Source organism: Dipodomys spectabilis, unplaced genomic scaffold, assembly GCF_019054845.1.
Source record: "Dipodomys spectabilis isolate Male_0828 unplaced genomic scaffold, ASM1905484v1 ptg000018l, whole genome shotgun sequence".
In the NCBI taxonomy this organism is placed as follows: Eukaryota; Metazoa; Chordata; class Mammalia; order Rodentia; family Heteromyidae; genus Dipodomys; species Dipodomys spectabilis.
Genome location: NW_024870695.1, coordinates 1,912,820 through 1,932,909, shown reverse-complemented (window position 1 = coordinate 1,932,909; position 20,090 = coordinate 1,912,820). Strand labels below are relative to the sequence as shown.

The 20,090-nt window shown below is 41.6% G+C and overlaps 2 protein-coding genes across 2 annotated transcripts; one reads left to right on the top strand and one right to left on the bottom strand.

The window, feature by feature from the left end:
* Positions 1–2,526: 2,526 nt before the first annotated feature.
* Positions 2,527–18,556, top strand: LOC122103548 (olfactory receptor-like protein DTMT). The gene is made up of 4 exons (XM_042674159.1): positions 2,527–3,435; positions 11,463–11,490; positions 15,361–15,439; positions 18,412–18,556. The coding sequence occupies exons 1-4, from the start codon at positions 2,527–2,529 to the stop codon at positions 18,554–18,556; spliced, it is 1,161 nt and encodes a 386-aa protein (XP_042530093.1).
* On the bottom strand, positions 7,481–8,425 carry LOC122103213 (olfactory receptor 1L4-like). The gene has a single exon (XM_042673681.1). It carries the CDS (start codon positions 8,423–8,425, stop codon positions 7,481–7,483), a length of 945 nt encoding a protein of 314 aa, XP_042529615.1.
* Positions 18,557–20,090: the final 1,534 nt, after the last annotated feature.

Genomic DNA, 20,090 nt, shown 5'->3' with positions numbered 1-20,090 from the left:
TTCTTTTTCCTTCCTTCCTTCTTTCTTTCTTTCTTTCTTTCTTTCTTTCTTTCTTTCTTTCTTTCTTTCTTTCTTTCTTTCTTTCTTTCTTTCTTTCTTTCCTTCCTTCTTTCCTTCCTTCTTTCCTTCTTTCTTTCCTTCTTTCTTTCCTTCTTTCTTTCTTTCTTTCTTTCTTTCTTTCTTTCTTTCTTTCTTTCTTTCTTTCTTTCTTTCTTTCTTTCTTTCTTTCTTTCTTTCTTTCTTTCTTTCTTTCTTTCTTTCTTCCTTTTCTTTTGCCAGTCCTGGGGCTTGAACTCAGAGCCTGGGCACTGTCTCTGACCTTCTGTTTTGCTCAAGGCTAGCACTCTACCTCTTGAGCCACAGCACCACTTTTGGCTTTTTCTGTTTATGTGGTGCTGAGGAATCGAACCCAAGGCTTCATATATGCTAGGTGAGCACTCTACCACTTAGCTGTCTTCCCAGACCTGAATCCAGCCATTTTCATCAGGCTGAAAGCCAGTAGATGATAGTGGTAGGTTAGTCTGACTCATAAGATCCACGGAATATTTTATCTAGGGGACTGGTTAATAGTGAATTTTCAAGATACCATCTTTGGAGCCCCTTTCTATGTAGCTAGTTTTCTTTACCTACCAATGTTTTGTCCTAATATTAATGTATTTTTAACTAAGGAGAGATTCAACTACTAACCACAGTGGAAGTTCCTACTTTTAGTGCTTTTTCACATTTCCTCTTTTAACACTAAGGTGCTGGTCTCCTTGGTAGGTAGAAATTAGGGTCGAGGTATTTGGGAAAACACTGTAACCATATCACAGAACCTGATGATGATGACTGTGAGTCTTTCCAATACCACTGCACACTGTCTTAATACATAATACATTTTTTCTTTCTTATAGCACGATAAGATTAGTATTGGTATATTCCCATTACAATTAAGAAAGAGCTTAGAGTAAGAAAGCTAATAGGAGTGGAGCAAAGTATAGGGAACCAGCACTGAAGTGCTATGAATGCCACTATGGAATCCTCACAACCTCAGCTCCTTTCCTTAATCATCCCTAAAACAGCTCTCTCAATTCCATTCCTTTCTAATACTTCTCTAACTAGCAGCTGAGTCATGTAGGCTTAGGAGGGAAGAGGGATATGATTTTCATGTAACTGAGATAGTATTCATCTAGACAACAGGGAAAAGTAGAGGTGTCATTTTCCCATTACTCCCATGGTCAAAAATTGGATTTAGTGCTTTGGGAAGGTTTAAGATTGCCTTAAGATGGTAAGTCACCAACTGGCCCAACATGTCTACAGTTGGAGCGCTCCTGGGTTCTGAATAGCCCCCAGAATGAGGCAACATAGGACATGGGTTAGATCATCTCCTTTCCCACATCCACTAAGACAGGTGGCTGGAGAAACATGACAGGGTAAGTGGATAATAAATAGGTGGAATTCTCCTTGGGACAGGAGTGATATACACAGACTGACAAGAAAGCAGGTGAGGATAACAGATTTAGGCAGCACAGAGAACTGCCAAATGCTCAGAGTTGTAATCCTTTGCTTTGCTAATTCCTCACTGCTCCCTGATCCACTGTCTCTGTAGCCTCCAATGGCAGGCTAACATATACTACATAGTTCCAGAACTCTTCTGGACAAAACCAAAACAGGGCTTAGTTCTGTGGTGAGATCTTTGGCAAGTTACTTGACAAATATAAATATATTTAATCTAATAAAAAGAAGATACTAGTATCTATCTCAGGTCATTATGATATATAAATCAGTTCACAGATATTAAGCTTATATCTCAGTATTTGGCAAGAATAATCTCTGGTAAGATGTGTGGTCTTGTCATCAGTACCATCATCATCATCATCATCATTACTATCACTATCACCACCTTCATGGTTGTCATCATTCCTGAGTGACTGGCTCTCTAAATGAGATATTAATTGCATCTGTAAGCTAGAGACATACAAAAGTGGTTTCTAGACTGCTTTATGTCTGATCATCCTTATCTGATTCATGAGTAGACAGAACATCCTTATGGAAGCCTGTAATATTGTTGAATTTAATCCATAAGTTCATATGCATACTATGCTTTTCTCTATGTAAATATTTATTTATTTACTTGGGAAAAGATATATAAAATATTAAAATGAACTCTTAGGATCCTTGGGTTTTATGTAGTTAAGAAAATATTTTTTAAAAGTTCTGCAGTATAGCTGGGCACCGGTGGCTCATGCCTGTAATCCTAGCTACTCAGGAGGCTGAGGCTGAGATCTGAGGGTTGCAGTTCAAACCAGCCCAGGCAGGAAAGTCCATGAGATTCTTATCTCCAACAAACCACCAGAAAACCAGAAGTAGCACTATGGTTCAAGTGGTAGAGCACAAGCCTTGAGCTGAAGAGCTGAGGGACAATGCCCAGGCCTAGAGTTCAATCTCCAAGACCGACCAAAAAAAAAAAAGTTCTGCAGTATGTATGTGTGTCTATTCATACACTCAAATACATAATTTTAATTTTAAAAGGTTCCATAAAGCAACATGAAAAGAGGAAACCAAACTGTCATCACAGAGTTTCTCCTCTTGGGTTTACCTGTTGATCCAAATCACCAAGACCTACTCTACGTCTTGTTCCTGGTTATGTATCTTACCACTGTCCTTGGGAACCTCATCATCATCATCCTCATTGGATCGGACTCCCATCTCCACACACCCATGTACTTATTTCTCAGTAACTTGTCCTTCTCTGACCTCTGTTTCTCCTCTGTGACCATTCCTAAAATGTTGCAGAACATGCAGAGCCAAGTCCCAGCCATCCCTTATGCAGGCTGCCTGACACAGATGTATTTCTTTCTGCTATTTGCAGACCTTGAGAGCTTCCTCCTTGTGGCCATGGCCTATGACCGCTATGTGGCCATCTGCTTCCCCCTGCACTACACCAGCATCATGAGCCCCAAACTTTGTCTCTGCCTGGTGTCACTGTCCTGGGTGTTGACTACCATTATCTCTTCGCTGCATACACTGCTCATGGCTCGGCTATCTTTCTGTGCTGATAATGTGATTCCCCATTTTTTCTGTGACATGTCAGCTCTGCTGAAGTTGGCCTGTTCTGACATCCAGATAAATGAAATGATGATATTTATATTGGGAGGGCTTGTCATTATTGTTCCATTCCTGTTGATCTTTTTATCCTATGCACACATTGTGTCCTCTATCCTAAAGGTCCCCTCTGCCAGAGGCATCCGCAAAGCCTTCTCCACCTGTGGCTCCCACCTCTCTGTAGTGTCTCTCTTCTATGGGACAATCATTGGTCTCTACTTGTGTCCTTCAGCGAATAATTCTACTGTCAAGGAAACTGTCATGGCTGTGATGTACACAGTGGTGACTCCTATGCTCAACCCCTTTATTTACAGTCTCAGGAACCAGGACATAAAAGGGGCATTGGGAAGAGTCTTTTCAAAGCACATAATTCACTTTTCTCTACAACAATAACTCTAAAAATTACAACCATGGGCATAATATTGAAGCTGAGCAGTATTTTGAATAGTAGAGTAACCCTTAAGCTTTGTGCCACTATTGCAGCACCCGTTCAAGGGAAGAATCTATCATGCCTCTTGAGTTTGTCACCACAATTTAGGTGAGATGTAACTCAAGGCCTGATATATCATGAGTACTCCTTGATTATTATTAAAAGTTGAATAATACAATGCTAGCCTTCATGTTTATGGCATTCAGAGGCTGTAAAGTACTTTTTAATTCTGTCCCCAAATTCAAATTCCTCAGCTGCTTCAGGGTGTTACTTCTAAAAATATATCTATTCACTGTCTTTCAGTTTATTATGCACATGCTCTTGAATTTTGTTTTTGCTTTCCAGGACCATTTTCCTCTTTCAATCCATTCAGTTCCTAGTTTTCTTGTCATGCCTGGACTATTCATTTGCCTAATAATCCTATTCTAAAATTATCTCTTTTTCTCAACTAAACATACCAAATTATTTGTTAGTTCATAATGAATTATTTATTTTTTTTACAAGATTTACATTTGCATATGAACTCCTTTGTTGAATTAAAATTGTCTAATCTAGAATTGTCCATAGAATTCTGCTATAAATTGCTGAATTTACAGAGAGTAAAATAGTGGCCCTAAGTATAGCATAATACAATATTAATAGTGACAGGACTGAAACTTATTTGCAATTCCTAGATATGTGTTTTTGTTCCCTTGGAATATATACTGAAACAATTTAATGATTTCTTTTCTTACCAAGTATGTTATAATTGTCATGAATAAGGTACCTCCTAATCTCTACAATGTCTAGTTTAGTGCTTTGTATACTTACTCTGGATAGAAAGTATTTGACTTGAATGTATTTTTTTTGGGGGGGGTCCGGTCATGGGGCCTGAACTCTGGGCCTGGGTGCTGTCCCTCAGCTCTTCAGCTCAAGGCTAGCGCTCTACCACTTGAGCCACAGCGCCACTTCCGGCTTTTTTCTTTTTGCTTATGTGGTGCTGAGGAATCGAACCCAGGGCCTCATGCATGCAAGGCAAGCACTCTACCACTGAGCCACTTTCCCAGCCCCTTGAATGTATTTTTTTTATCAGCTTTTTTTTAAATTGTGAAAATACTGTACAGCGGGGTTGCAATTACATGGGCAAGATAATGAGTACATATCTTATCAAGCATTGGGCCTCTTCCTTTGTTTCCTCTTCCCATCCCTTCCCATTCCCCTCCCCACCAATCCTCCCTACCCCCTCCCCCATCAAAGTTGTAAAGTTTGTTTTTGAATGTATTTTTATGTTATCTTTCCGAAATGATACTCTAAAACCACTTTTAAGAAGAAGTCTTACTAACAATGCCAATGTTAACTTTATTTCTCATTAAAAATTATTGACTACTAAAGAGGGACTCATTTGAAAGCATCTAACCAAATAAATAAATAATAAAGTAGAATGTAAAGTTTTTACATAGTCCCGACAGTTAAAAGTTGGGGAATGAGCTGGATTCTGGTGACACACATCTGTAATGCTAACTATTCAAGAGGCTGAGATCTAAAAGCCAGCCTGGGCAGACAAATTTGTGAGACTTATTTCCAATTAACCAGCTAATTGTTGGAAGTGGAGTAAAAAAACCCAAATGAGACCCTAAAGCCCTGAGTTCCACCCTAGTATTGCCACACGCAAAAAAAAGAAAAATAGAAGAAGAGAAAAAAAGAAAGGATTAACCACTATGAAAGTAGAAAAGAGGGCTGGGAAGGTGGCTCAGTGGTAGAGTGCTTGCCTTGCATGCATGAGGCCCTGGGTTCGATTCCTCAGCACCACATAAGCAAAAAGAAAAAAGCCGGAAGTGGCACTGTGGCTCAAGTGGTAGAGCGCTAGCCTTGAGCTGAAGAGCTGAGGGACAGCACCCAGGCCCAGAGTTCAGGCCCCATGACCGGACTGCCCCTTCCTCCCCCCCCCCCCCCCCCGCAAAAAAAAGAAAGTAGAAAACATCGATGGAGTAAAAAACAAAAACAAAAACACCCACAATATTAATAGCAATTAAAGTAAATGGAACAAATGTATTTGAAACAAAAGTGAATAAAAAGCATAGGTAAAGAGTTACATGGGTAAAATGGAATCAAATGAACAGCAAAAGAGGCAATTTAAGAATTAAAGTGAGGCCGGGCACTGGTGGCTCACGCCTATAATCCTAGCTACTCAGGATCTGAGGATCAAGGTTCAAAGCCAGCCTGGGCAGGAAAGTCCATGAGACTCCTCTCTTCAATTAACCACCAGAAAACTGGAAGTGGCCCTTTGGCTCAAGAGGTAGAGTGCTTGCCTTGAGCTGAAGAGCTGAGGGACAGTGCTCAGGCTCAGAGTTCAAGCCCCACAACCGTATTAAAAAAAAAAAAAAGAATTAAAGTGAGATTAAGGTAAGCTGTATTTGATCAGTATCAGTGTGTGTATAATATATGCATTGAAATATTATAGTTAACCCTGTTAACATAGGCTTATGCATGCTAATAAAAAGCAAGTGACTAATGATAAAGATCAAAGGGAAAATACAGACATAATTTGGTTAGGAACTTACATACTATTAAAAGTTGTTCAATAAAACAAAAAAAGATTGAATAGATTACATATCATTATTAGACTTAGGACTTTGGATATCTATTCCATTTTTTTTCTCCGTGGAACACTGAGAATACTAGTGTCTTCCTTGTTAAATCAATCTTCCATTTGACTGAGACATATGCATGGAGCACTTAGGACTATGCTTGCTACACTAAGTGTTAGCTTTTATTATTTTATGACAAAAATATCCTTTACATGCTTTTATAGTGAGTGATCATAAAAATGTTTAAAATATTTATTAACATTAATCCATAATACTAATCTAAGATTCTATACTAGGAAGTTAAGAATGAGGGTGTTTTATTCGTAGTGCTACAACTAAATCTCTTAGATGTCTTCTTTCATGTAAAAAGGAAATTGGAAGCTGGGTGCCAGTGGCTCACATCTGTAATCCTAACTATTCAGGAGGCTGAGATCTAAGGATCACGGTTCAAAGCCAGCCCAGGCTGGAAAAGCCGTGAGACTCTTATCTCCAATAAACCACCAGAAAACTGGCACTGGTCCTGTGGCTCAAGTGATAGAGTGCTTGCTTGAGCTGAAGAGCTGAGGGACAGCATCCAGGCCCAGAGTTCAAGCCCTATGACTGACAAAAAAAAGGAAATTGGAGATTTCCATATATAAAATTATAATATTTATGTTTCACAATGGGGTAGGGAAAAGATAGGAAGAAAGAGATTTAATAATTGACTCTGGATAGAAGTGAAAGTTGATTTGGGTGGATAAAGAATTTTATTTTTTGTTTTTGTTTTTTGTTTTTGCCAGTCCTGGGCTTTGAACTCTGGGCCTGGACACTGTCCTTGAGCTTTTGCTCAAGGCTAGCATTCTACCACTTGAGCCACAATACCACCTCCGGTTTTTTCTGTTTACATGGCACTGAGGAATTGAACCCAGGGCTTCATGCATTCTAGGCAAGTACTCTACCCTAAGCCATATTTCCAGCCTGGATGAAGAATTTGATCTTTCTCCCCATTTGAACTCCTACAATGATAAATGGTAGATATAGAACAAAAAGAAAAGGTTTAAGCCACTGTAAAAATACCCAAATCTTTAGTGAAGTAAAGTGCATCTAGCAAAGTCACCTTCAAATCCTCTTTCAGCTCTACTGCTGCTCAGGCTTCCTCTCTACCTCCTGCTGGCAGGTGGTACACTCTTCCTTCCCTCTCCACAAAGACTCCTTCCTTATCTTCATTCTTTCCCCCTTTTTATTCTCCCCAAATTTAAAAGCATTATTTCAAGCATTCAGGAGTACAGCAGTAGTGCTCCATGGTGGGCTAGGGAGGGGGAAGAAGCAGGGGAAGGAAAGAGAAGGGAGAGAGAAGAGGCAGGGAGAGGTAGGTTTGGTTAGTATTGATGATGAAATGTCGGTTAACACAGATCAGCCTTTATACCGCTTGGGGGGCAGCACTGCACCTGAACCTCCTTTTTAGGGCGCCTTTCACCTCTTTGTTTCTAAGGCTATAGATGAAAGGGCTCAAGGTCGGTGTGACCACCGCATAGACCATGCTGGCCAAACGGTCGTAGCGTGCGGAATAGGCAGAAGATGGCCGGAAATAGACGGAGAGGACAGAGCCAAAGAAAAGTGACACCACCACCAGATGGGCTCCACAAGTGGAGAAGGCCCGGCGCCGGCCCCCCGCCGACCTCACACCCAGCACCGCCACGAGGATGCGCGCATAGGAGAGGGACACCAGGAGCAATGGGGTCAGCACCACAGCCAGGCCTTCGGAGAAGATGGCAGTCTCTGCAGTGGACGTGTCCGAGGTCGCCAAGCTCAGCATCACTGTCATGTCACAGAAGAAGTGGTGCACAGGCGCGGAGCTGGGGTAGGAGAGCGCGGAGATGAGCAGTGTGTGGAGGAGAGAGTGAAGGTGGGCCACTGCCCAGGACATCACCACCAGCACTGCGCAGCGCCAGGGTGTCATCACCGCACCGTAGTGCAGTGGCCGGCAGACAGCCACCGCACGGTCATAAGACATGGCTGCCAAGAGGTAGCTCTCGGTGATACCCAGAGCCACAAATAAGTACATCTGGGCAAAGCATGCCTGGAAGGACACTGCCTGGCCGGGGTGGAGCAGGATGGCCAGCAGTCGGGGGACGGTGACTGTAGTAAAGCAGACATCCACAAGGCTCAAGTGACCCAAGAAGTAATACATGGGGGCACTCAAAGCGCCATCAGACCTCACCAGCACCACCATGCTCAGGTTGCCCAGGGCATTGAGCAGGTAGACACTGAGGAAGAGCAGGAACAACAGTGGGTGAGCGTCTGGACCATCCATCAAGCCCAGGAGGAGGAAGTCCGGGTGGGATGTGAGGTTGACCAGAGCCATAGGATGCCAGGTGGACCCTGAGGGGGAGAGATGGGACAGTCCAAGTTTTGGGAGCTCCAGGTAAACTTCCTGTACAATGAAGTTCCACGTATACATTGTTGTATGTCCACAGAGATAATATAAATGTCTGCTTGCTGAAATGTAGTGAAAATCACATTGCTCATCCAATGATCTCAATTTTATGAAGAAACTGAATTTCAGAAAAGAAGTAGAGGGTAAATCCCAAGTTAGGGTCTATCAAACTGTGCCACTAAGGTAATGTGATCTCCCTGAGCTTCTACTTCTTTAATGAAGAAAATGCTAGTATCTCTCAGTGAAGTCAGTCATGAGGATAAAATAGATGGAAGGATAATAATGATCAAAATATTCAGTATACTATCATCATCTTTAGTTGTTTAATCAAACTGGGGCAGAGGTAGCAACCAGACCATCCAAATTGTAGTCTAAAATATCTTCAGAAAACCTTACTGCATTAGCTATTCATTTTCACCGCACATTGAATGCTACATCAGAAACTGACAAATGTGTTCGGTAACCAGACATGTTTTAAATATTAGTTTTGGGGTTATATAGTCTCTCTTGCATCTACTTGGTTCTGCCATTGTAGGGCAAAAACAGCCATCCACAACATGTAAATGAACGGGCATGGCTATGTTTCAATAAAGTTTTGTAACAAAGTAAGTGGTGGGCTGGATTGAACCATGGGACATGGGTTGCTGCTCTTGTACTAGACACTGTGAAAGACAAGGAAATAAACCAGTCTTGGCTTTTTGCCCTCAGTTTGGTGTGAAATATTTTGCAGAGCTATTAGTACTTTTCTAATTTTATAAACCAAGTGGTAATGAATTATTCTTCCTGGAGGAATAGAGAAATGGGACCTGAACCAGGTCTTGAGAACGAATAGGATTTCCTCAGATAGACATACTCTTCCATAGGCAGAAAGAACTTTCTAGATAGTGAGAAGTGATTGTGTGGGGTTCTTGGTACAAGAAGGATAGAATCAAGAGGCTGAAGCATCTACATAAAACATGGGACAAGGCTTATGTGTGATCTGACCTCAGTACCCAAAACAGCCAGAAAGAACATTTCTGAATTTCCTGATTAACAAAGTGATTTTCATGATCTCAGAAATAATACATTCATTTTTGTCTTCACTTCAATCTCTTCCTTAAAATAACATATCCTTTCTCCCACTTCTCCAAAGTCTCTAAAAATGTTTTTATTGTTAAAATAATCTGCCCACTGTTTGCCAGGAAGGAGAGTCAGCCTTTGATGAAAGCCCAGCAAATGAATGGACAATAGTGAGGTGCATTGCACTGCCATGTCCAGTGGTCTGACCACAAAATGTGTCCACTAAGATTTGTGGAATGAGGCTATTTGAAGAGCAATGGTTAATAAAAAGATGTAAAGGAGAGGGAATGCTGGGCAAGGTTCAGTGAACACACCTGTGAACTTCCAGGACAAGCCCAGAGTAAATCTGAATGCTTCCACATCTCTTTATCAGGGTTGCCTGTGAACTTTCCCAGGTCACAGAACTTTACCTGTGAACTAACCTGCTAGACTCATGCAAATAGAGCCAAGGTATTGGCAGCTCTCCAATCCGTCCTTTTTGACTGTTCAAATTCTCCTTTGTAGAGTCCGTGACATTCATTTCCCAACTTTTCCTTAGGCAGGTACACGATGCTGGGGAAAGGGCATGTTTTTGAAGTCAGAGCACCTTGGTTCTTACCCTGAATGACTATAAATATGGAGCTATTTTCACTTAATATCCCTCTCTTTATTTGTAAAAATTGTTGATTCCTCTCTTAAGCAGAGAGGTTCAGTCAAGGTTAAGTGAGGTAATGTATGCAAAAGGATTTGGTACAGAATAGATGCCAATAGGTTTTTACTACCTTTTCTCTCAAAGTCTGATGGCTTTTTTTCTGCTCCCTCATGGCTTCTTGAGATAAACCAGTCCAGAACTGAAGGGCTATAGTTGGTTTTTCTTAATTGCAGCTGAAACTTTCTGTCTTATACATTCTCCAAATAGCTTCAGTTTGGGGAAACAAAGTTAACATTTGGCAAGTCTGCTTTTTCTGAAGGCTTTGACTTAATGATTAGATGCATCTCTTCAAGGTCTACTAAGTATTCTTTTTCTCCAACCCAAACAACTCTTCTGCTTTAGAGCTTTCTTTTTTAGTATATGTTAGTCCTGGGGATTGAACTCAGGGAGCTTTTATGCTTTCTACCACTTGAACCACAGCTCCACTCCTGGCTTTTTTGATGGTTAATTGGAAATAAGAGTCTCATGGGCGCTCCAACTGTTATCCTCAGAGCTCATCTCAGATCCTCCGAGTAGCTAGGATTAGAGATGTGAGCTGCTAGTGCCTGGTCAAACTTTCTTTCTTTCTTTTTTCTATTTTCTTTTTTTTTTTTTTGTCAGTTGTGGAGCTTGAACTCAGGGCCTGGGGACTATCCTTGAGCTTTTTTTGTACAAGGCTAGTGCTCTACCACTTTGATCCACAGCTCCACTTACAGTTTTTTGAATGGTTAATTGGAGATAAGAGTAGTCTCATGGGGACTTTTCTGCCCAGGCTGGCTCCAAATCACGATCCTTAGATCTCAGTTTCCTGAGTAGCTAGGATTACAGGTCTGAGCCACTGGCGTCCTGCAAGATCCTTTCTTATATGACTTAACTTACATATTTCTTTCATTCTGTCACTCTTTATTTTATCCATGCTTTCTTAAAAGAAATTGGACAACATGGTCTTGCTAAGGTTGGGCTACATGGGGTTACTTGGGATAGTAGAATGGCTCAGCCATATAACCCATGCTTGTTTATTGAATGACTGGTCCAGGTTAGGTGTTGTATTGGGACACTTGGGGACACAGAGTTAAGTCAGCCATTGTCCTTGATTTCCAGCTATCAGTAGGCTAGTAAGCTCCACATTAACTTTGTGAATGAAGTAGGGGTGATTCTTTTTGCCTGGCTGGTCTAGGAGAAGATGGGATTCAAATTGGGTGTGGGAAAATGAGTTGAACATTACCATATATATAGATACTCGGAAGTGAAAAGGTCAGTATAGGTAACGAAGAGAGAAGGTGAAGGCACAGGAAGATGTCTTGTGTTGGGACTTTAGCTAACATGTGCCTGTTCCACTGTAATACCATGTAGAGATGGAGATGGAGTAGAGAGAAAGACAGGACAAAAGGCAAGGAGATAGCAGGGGCATGGGTTCTCTCACCTGCAGGGCAGCATGCCAGACCTTAACCCTGTCTACAGAGTATCTCCCTTCTGGACAGAGATCCCCAATCTTGAGGGCAGATACATTGCTCTCTGTTGCAGCCCGGAGACTTTGGTATGTTCCTGTGGGCTGACAGGACAATGATAGAGAGGTAGAGAGAGAGGGAGAGAAGGAGAAAGGAAAGGAGAGAGAAGGGGGTTGGGGAAGAAGAGCTGTGAACACTAAGAATTCCCGAGTCCCACATTGCCCATTTGGATGCTGTCCAACATGGCTCCCAGTATTCTTCTTTCATACCTTCCAAGGCTGTGTTAGGTTTCCTCGTACCCCTAGCCCAGTCTGGCTAGTCTCTTCACTGTCTCTTACAGCTTTCTCACAAGCCTTTCCTGCACACAGTTTATCACCCCAAATGCTTTTCCTAACCAGATACAGCACCAAACCCTGGCTCTACTTCCTCCCCGAAGCCCCTTCTTTTTCTGGATTTCTGTAGCCACTCAACTGCCTTCCTTTCTATCTCTTGTAAGCTTATTTAAACCCAGTCTTCATTTGCTGATATTAAAATGACTTTTTATGCTGTGATGCGCTTTGAACATCACAGAATTTTTTTTTATACCACAGAATTTTTGATGTGTCAGATGTTTTTCACCTTTGGCTTTGCACAGGACTCTCCTGGCTCTTCAGAGGATGTGGCATTTGAGCAGCAGCAGCTTTTCTTGTATGTTTTTTTTTTTATTGTAAAAATGCTGTACAGAGGCTGAAGCACTTTTTTAATCATTTACTGAACAGACAAGGGTGGAAGAGAATTTTACAGAAGCACATGCAAATGAACTTACAAGGGAAACCTTAAGAGAAGTTACTGAACTTTAAATATCTCCTTCCCAAGCTGGGAAGGTGGCTCAGTGGTAGAGCGCTTGCCTCACATGAATGAGGCCCTGGGTTCAATTCCTCAGCACCACATAAACAGAAAAAGCCAGAAATGGGGCTGTGGCTCAAGTGGTAGAGCACTAGCTTTGAGCTGAAGAGCTGAGGGACAGTGCCCAGGCCCGAGTTCAAGCCCCATGACCACCACCAACAAAAAAATCTTCCTCCCTCCCTCCTTTTCTCTCTCTCTCCTCCCACTTTTGGGATAATTAAGAGTGTGGCATAGTGGTGCATACCTCTATTCACAGCTACTTAGGAGGCCTGAGGCCAGAGCATCACTTGGGCCCAATAATTTGAGACCAGCCTGGGAAACCTAGTAAGACCCTAATCTCTAGAAAGGAAGTGGGATGTTTATACTATCCTCACAATCACTTAATAAATGCTCACAGCTCCTAACAGCTAACTACTTTCAATAATGGGGTTTGTCAGCTCTTCCTGAAATGCTTGGCACACAGGACTGGGTTCTTTGCTGCTGAATGCTGATGATGATGCAGAGCCCTTCCTGAGGCCCAGGGATGGCTGGTGTTGGTTTGAAATGGTTAGAGAGTATTGGTTTAAAGTAGCAAAGGGAAGCATGGATGTATAAGATCTAAAAACGGTAGCCCTTTCCTCCCAGGAAGCTTGCTGCCCTCAACCCTCGGTGGCAAGCCATCTAGTAAACATTCAGTGGCATCAAGACACAGAAATGCATGAAGATTCACACCTGTGAAAGGATACAGACATCCTGATACATCCAGACATACAAGTAATACACTCACTATGGTAAGAACACACTCTTGCAGGCACACATAGGCTATCAGAGTCACTAATGCACAGATATAGAAAGGTCCGCAATTTATGTCCTTAGAGAAAAATATTCATATGTTAGCATGAAGACAGAGACAGAATCCCTCCACCCACCCCTCTCTCTCGCCTCTTGCCACAGGTAGGCCTGCCTTAATAGAGTAGGAGTGGACAGTGATTAAAAAATAGAAACCACCACATGCCTCATTATCGTCATTCGTGGGGGTTCTGTCCAGTTCCTTGAACCAATATCTTTCTGGATAATCTAGATACTTCTCTAGGTGATGTCCCAAATAGCTTTCTGCTCAACATACTTTTAACCCAAGATGAGACCTTTTTATTCGAATGTTTTCCCTTCTTCTATATTCCTCTACCAATTTCTCACTCATTTTCTTCCTGCAATTCATTCAATAATCTTTAACATTGCACCTGCTCCATGCCAGACAGGTACTTAAACATGAATCCAAGGCTTTCAGAATCATAGTAGAGGAGTTTGCCTTCTTATCTTGATATCGGACAACTGACAATGAGTCTTCAATGCCGCCTTCCCCATATCATAAGTAGGGGAAGCAAGGCCTGGAAAACAGGCTGGAACCATTCAGCGATCTGGGGACCAGACAAGATACCAACTACAGGCTCGCAGTCCTACCTGTAGTTCAATCCATGCACTCTGCACACATTGGCAGGTACTGCTTTAGCCCCTTCCCTTGAACACTTGATTTACCTTCTTTGCCTTCCTGCTACCGATTATTCTCCCTGCCGGCAAGCTGCCTATCTGACAACTCACCTGTGAATGTGAAGGGCTCTGCTATCTGCAGCACATACTCAGAGGATGGTCTGCTAGCAGCAGAGCAAGAGTTAGGTTGGCAATACCCCGGAGAAGGTTTTCTATCACAGCCCAAAGTGGGGGGAGTGGCCTACAGGCAGAGGAGGTCATCCACTAATTAACAAGGAACTCTATGGGGAGCCACAGTGGCCTGTGCAGCCCTCAGCCCCATGAGGACCTCTCTGCTCTCAGCCAACCTGGCTTCTGCTCTCCTGCTCTGCTAGGGACAGAGTGGGAGAGGGAGAACAAGGGCGTCTGGGAATGTGTCCTTGAGACAGACGCTTCTCAATGTGGTAGCCAGTTTACTAAAACACTGTGTGCTAAGAGGGTGTCCCTCTTCTGACTCCTTTCCAAGGTGAAGAAGGTCAAAGACCCACATGCAGGGTACCCTGAGCTCTTCCTCCCTGGCTTTCCCTCCCAGTATCTATGATCATCATCCCTAAGTTGCTACCTCACCGTGTAACCTTGTAGATGGAGGAGCTCCTCCTCCTGATCTCATGGTAAGGAGAGCACCATGACAGGAACTAGATGCCCATCTCCCAATACGGATTTCAGAAGCCCTTCCCCAAGCCCCAGGCACATCCCAGGCCCCAGAGAGCCCACCTTAGAAGCTAAGGAAAGAAAGGAAGGAGCTAGAGTTCCTGATTCACCTCAGGCAGGATCAGGTCAGTGCAGTGGAGCCCCACATCCTGTGTGGAGCTACTCTTGTTGGACTTGAGGTTTGCTGCCCACTCACTCTTTAGTCTGACTGCAGATGCCACAATCTCAGAGCTGTCCAGTTAATTCCAGAACATGATGGTTTATGTTCTCGGTTCCAAAGTCTTCTGAGTGTCCTGATATTCTAGATGGACCAGCATCTTCTGAGAACAGTCTCCCCATCTCTTTCTCTTGTCTTTCCTTCCTCTAGCTGGCATGACTTCTAATGCTTGTGGAGCTGAGAGTCTAGCCCACAAATGAACTTCTCTAGCTTGACTATCCATTTACGTAACATTTATCCATTGTCCATGGCATGTTAGTCCTCATGGTCTCCCATGAGTTCCAGAGGAGTCTTGGGATGAGGGAGATATTCAACTTCAATGGACTTGATCTTAGGCAAGTCGTTTCTTCTTTATCAGTCTCAATTTCCTCATTGGTAAATTTGGAAGTGTGAACTGCTGACATGTGATGATCCCTTTGTGTTTGAGGATGTACAACTGAAGATCTGACCCTAATATTAAGTTTGAGAGGAGAAGACACGGGCACAAATGACTACATTGCTGGACAGTAAGTGCCCTAGAGGTTTGAATTGAAGAAGCTGCACCTGAGACTTGGGATGTTTAGAGAGAACTTCTGGGAGGAAGTGCAGTTTAAACCGATCAGAAGAATGGGAAGATTTGGGATTGTTGTGATTGTGGAAAGTATCTGGGAGGCACAGTTACTGTAGAAAGGACACAGGGAAATGCCAGAGAAGGAAAGAAGCTGCTCCTGCAAGATCCTAATTGGTGAGAAACTTCCTAAGTCTATTGAGACCCTGGCAAAATTCTGCTCTTAATTTATGTAAGATCTTGAAGAGTTTTAAAAATACACATGGCATGAAATGACATGTTACCTCTTTCCTGGGTCAAGGGAAAAGATTCCATGCCAACCTCAGCTTCTTTCTCATGCAGGAAGTGGTGAAAATAGTTTCAACTCCTCTATTACATTTTAACAAAATCCCAGGGCATCCCTTATAAAACACTCTCTGGGCTATCTCTATTATTTCATTTCTGCGCCCCCCCCCCCCAGAAGTGCAGAAGTGCTTTATATCCTGGCAGTGAAAAGTAAGATTTGTATAAAGAGTCAGATCTAAGTTTAAGTCCTAGTTCAACCACTTATTAGATCTAGGATCTTGAGGTAGTTACTTTTATTGTTGTTTAAAAGTTAAATCCTTTTAATTTAAAGAAAAAAAATTTGGAGATAGTCACACTATCTAGTCTAGGCTGACCTTGAACTTGTAATCTTCCTGCCGTCATCTAGCAAGTGCAGGGATTATAGGTATGTACCATCATGATGGACTCAGGGCAGATTTCATTTAAGTGCTTTTAGTTTTGAGTTCCTTGTTGGTGTGACAGAAATAATACTAACAATGACTTCAAATGGTCATTGGGCAGACTCAATGGATGCACAATCCCAAAGCACAGGATTTGGTTCATTGTGACATCCATAGAATGTCTAGAATACCTGTCCACACCATGTGGCTTCATTGCTACCTGCTGAAAGAATGCGTGCGTAAGTACACAGAGCACATGAGGCTGGGGGCAGACAAATGGAGAGAGGAAGGCTGAGTGAATATAGTCATTACATTCTATGTCCATATGTGAAAATGGAAGCATAGAACTTGAGAGAATGGGTGGGGTTGGGAAGGTGGGGGAGAAATGATGGAAGGGGTGATGCCAGTTAAGGTACATTGAACTTAGAAACTGATTTGTAGAGTGGAAACCCCTTTGTACAACTACTTAAGGGTAATAAAAAGAAATACAGTAAATAAACCAAAAAATACACATAGCCTAAATTTTAGAATTAAGTATTGCTCAAGAAATCTAATAACAACAGATGCTGGAGGGGATGTGGACAGAAGGGAACCCGACTGCATTGTTGGTGGGAGTGTAAACTTGTTCAACCACTTTGGAAAGCAGTATGGAGGTTCCTCAAAAGACTCCACACAGAGCTCCCGTATGACCCAGCAATCCCACTTTTGGGCATTTACCCAAATGACCACAAACAAGACCACACTAAAGCTACCAGCATGACTATGTTTATTGCAGCCTTATTTACCATAGCTAAGATATGGAACCAACCCAGATGCCCCTCAGTAGATAAATGGATCAAGAAAATGTGATATATATGAGTTCTTTGACATCATCCCATTTTTTAGGAAATGGAAAGACTTGGAAAAAATTATATTAAGTGAAGTAAGCCAGGCCCAAAGAAACATAAGCCACATGGTTTCTCTTATTTGCGATAACTAGTATATGTCTGGGACAAGCAGAAAAGGTCAAAAGCCATGTACATATGACCAGATAAGATGATGTTAAGTGAAATGAACCCCAAGGTAAGGACAAGTGGCTTTTTCTTTCTTGCTATTGTTCCTAATGTATTTATAATGTATCGTGTGATTTTTTTGTTGCTTTGTATGCTCCTCCCCCACAGTATAACCCCTGTTTTCACTGTATTTGATGTCGGTGCCCTGCATCTTGATTATATGCTTCTCTAAGTTGGGGAGGGGAAGGGAAAAAACAAAATGCTTAAATTAGGGATACAGGTTGACCCACTGTAACAATGATATGTACAAGACACTATGTTAAAAAAAGAACTTTACAATTTAGGTGGGGAGGTGGGGGAGAGGGAGGTGTAGTTGTGGAGGTGGGGAGGGAAAGGATGGGAAGGGAAAAACAAAGGAGGAGGTAACAATGCTTGATAGGAAATGTATTCATGACCTTGCTCATGTAACTGTAACCCCTCTGTACAGTATTTTTACAATAAAAAAACATATAAAAAAGAATTAAGTATTGCTTTTCTCTTCTACTTTTTCTTAGAAAAGTATTTCCCCTCCTTCACTTTTTTGTGTATATTTTTATTGTAGAAATACTGTACAGAGGGGTTACAGTTACATGAGCAAGGTCATGCATTTCCTATGGAGCATTGTTACCTCTCCTTTGTTTTTCCCCTACCATCCCTTCCCCCTTTCCCCTACCTCCCCAATTCCTCCCTCCCTATCCCCCACCCAAAATTATAGAGTTTGTTTTCAACATAATGTCTTGTACATCTCACTGTTACAATGGGTCAACCTGTATCCTTATTTAAGCATTGTGTTATATCTTTTCCCCTCCCCAAATTATAAAAATGTATATACAAGATGCAGGACACCAGAATCAGATACAGTGAAAACAGGGGTTATACCATGGGGGAAGAACACACAAAAGAAACAAAAGAATCACATAGTACATTAAAAACAATAGCAAGCAAGAAAAAAAAAACCCACTTCTGTCCCTGTTTCACTGAACACCATCTTATATGGTCATATATACATAGCTTTTGATCTTTTCTGCTTGTCCTGGACATGTACTAGTTATTGCAAATAAGGGAAACCATGGGACCTGTGTTTCTTTGGATCTGGCTTACTTCACTTAACATACTTTTTTCCAAGTCTTTCCACTTCCTAACAAATCCCTCCTTCACTTTAAAAAATATTTCACTTGATTATTTTCTTTTCCTAGCCTAAGTGAGATGTCCACATTTATCAAGATGAAGAAGAACCTCATGTCACTTCCCTTCATAGCCCATCTCTACAAAGTTACCCATGTTGGCAGCCTGCTTCCACACCTTTCCTCCAGCACAGATGTGCCTCTATCACCTACCTAGTTTTGTAATCTGTTATCACCTATCCATCCACCCACACACCTACATATAAAATATAGTTTTTACAATAAAAATAATATAAAGAATATAGTAAATATGGAGAAAGATTGGCAGAGGTTTTGTACTTCAGCAAAACAAGTAATTTGCATTTGTATTATTCTGTTCCAATAACTGCCTGATGTTGAGTACTTTTTCTTTTCATTTTCAAACATCGACTGTAAATTTTAAAATATTGGCTATGTCTAGTAAGCTTTGCAGAGCTTAAATTTGAAGACACTGATCATTTTCAAGCTGAGGTGTGCATTTTTTCACCAAGTAGACACGGTACAAGCTATTTAATCATGATTATAATAGCAAACAAATTAATTGTTAAGGATGGGATATCAATTTCAGCCTTTCTATTTCTTTTTTTTTTTTTGGTCCGGTAGTGGGCCCTGAACTCTGGGCCTGGGCGCTGTCCCTTAGCTCTTCAGCTCAAGGCTAACGCTCTACCACTTGAGCCACAGCGCCACTTCCGGCTTTTTTCTTTTTGCTTATGTGGTGCTGAGGAATCGAACCCAGGGCCTCAGGCATGCAAGGCAAGCGCTCTACCACTGAGCCACCTTCCCAGCCCCAGCCTTCCTATTTCTTTGATGGTTTCCTAAAGAATCCAGAAAGAAAATCCAGTGTCAAAGAGGTGAAAATTTCTGTAATTACTTACAGCTGTGGAAAAGAAAGCCATAAAATAAACTCTTCAGTAATTAACAGAGGCTGCATGTGTCTCCCCACCACAGTGATATATTACCATTACCGTTTTTAATGTTCATTTTTCTTTATTTATGGCTCTGTAGAAAACAATCTCATTTTATTTTCCCTCGGTCATTCAGTGCATTTTCTACAATGACCTCAGGTGTGCCTGTGCTATTTGTTGTTGTTCTGAGCTGTAAGAGCTGTTTTTTCAAGTGAGAAATCTGCATGAATAGTGCATTCTTTGTGTGTGTTTGTGGGGGGGTTGATTTTTTTAAACCAATGTGTTTAATGGTTATCTTCAAGTAGTTGTACAAACGGATTTCGATTTAAGAACGCTAATTTAAGTGACTCCTGATCAGAGTCACCTTTTCCATCAGTATAGTCTCCTGTTTTAGTTTCCATGTATGTACATTGAGTATTATGGCTGTATTTGTGACCTTTCCTCTTTTCATTCATCTAGACCCTTCACTCAAGGCATGTTTCAGCTTCCTGCTATTTTGTTGCCCTGTTGTTAACTGTTCAAAGGGCTTACATTATAGTACCTCACTCCTCCTTATATTTAGTCAGCTTGGTGGTCTATATTGGTATATGGTCCTCTATGTGTTTTCAGGCATGTTTATATTTTAGATCTAACTCCCACATATGAAAGAAAACATATGTCGTTTGTCTCTCTGAGCCTGGCTTACTTCATTCAATGTGATTTTTTTTCCAAATCTATTCCTTTGACATTATATTATTCTTCCTAAATGGATGAATAAAATTCCATATATACATGTTGTTGATATATGCACATCATTATTTATATGTA

Coding starts and splice junctions, on each gene's coding strand:
- LOC122103213 (XM_042673681.1), bottom strand. CDS start 8,425: ATGGCTCTGGTCAACCTCACATCCCACCCGGACTTCCTCCTCCTGGGC.
- LOC122103548 (XM_042674159.1), top strand. CDS start 2,527: ATGAAAAGAGGAAACCAAACTGTCATCACAGAGTTTCTCCTCTTGGGT. Junction 3,436..11,462: donor TAAAAGGGGCATTGGGAAGA/GTCTTTTCAAAG, acceptor CCATATATATAG/ATACTCGGAAGTGAAAAGGT. Junction 11,491..15,360: donor AAGTGAAAAGGTCAGTATAG/GTAACGAAGAGA, acceptor TTTGTGTTTGAG/GATGTACAACTGAAGATCTG.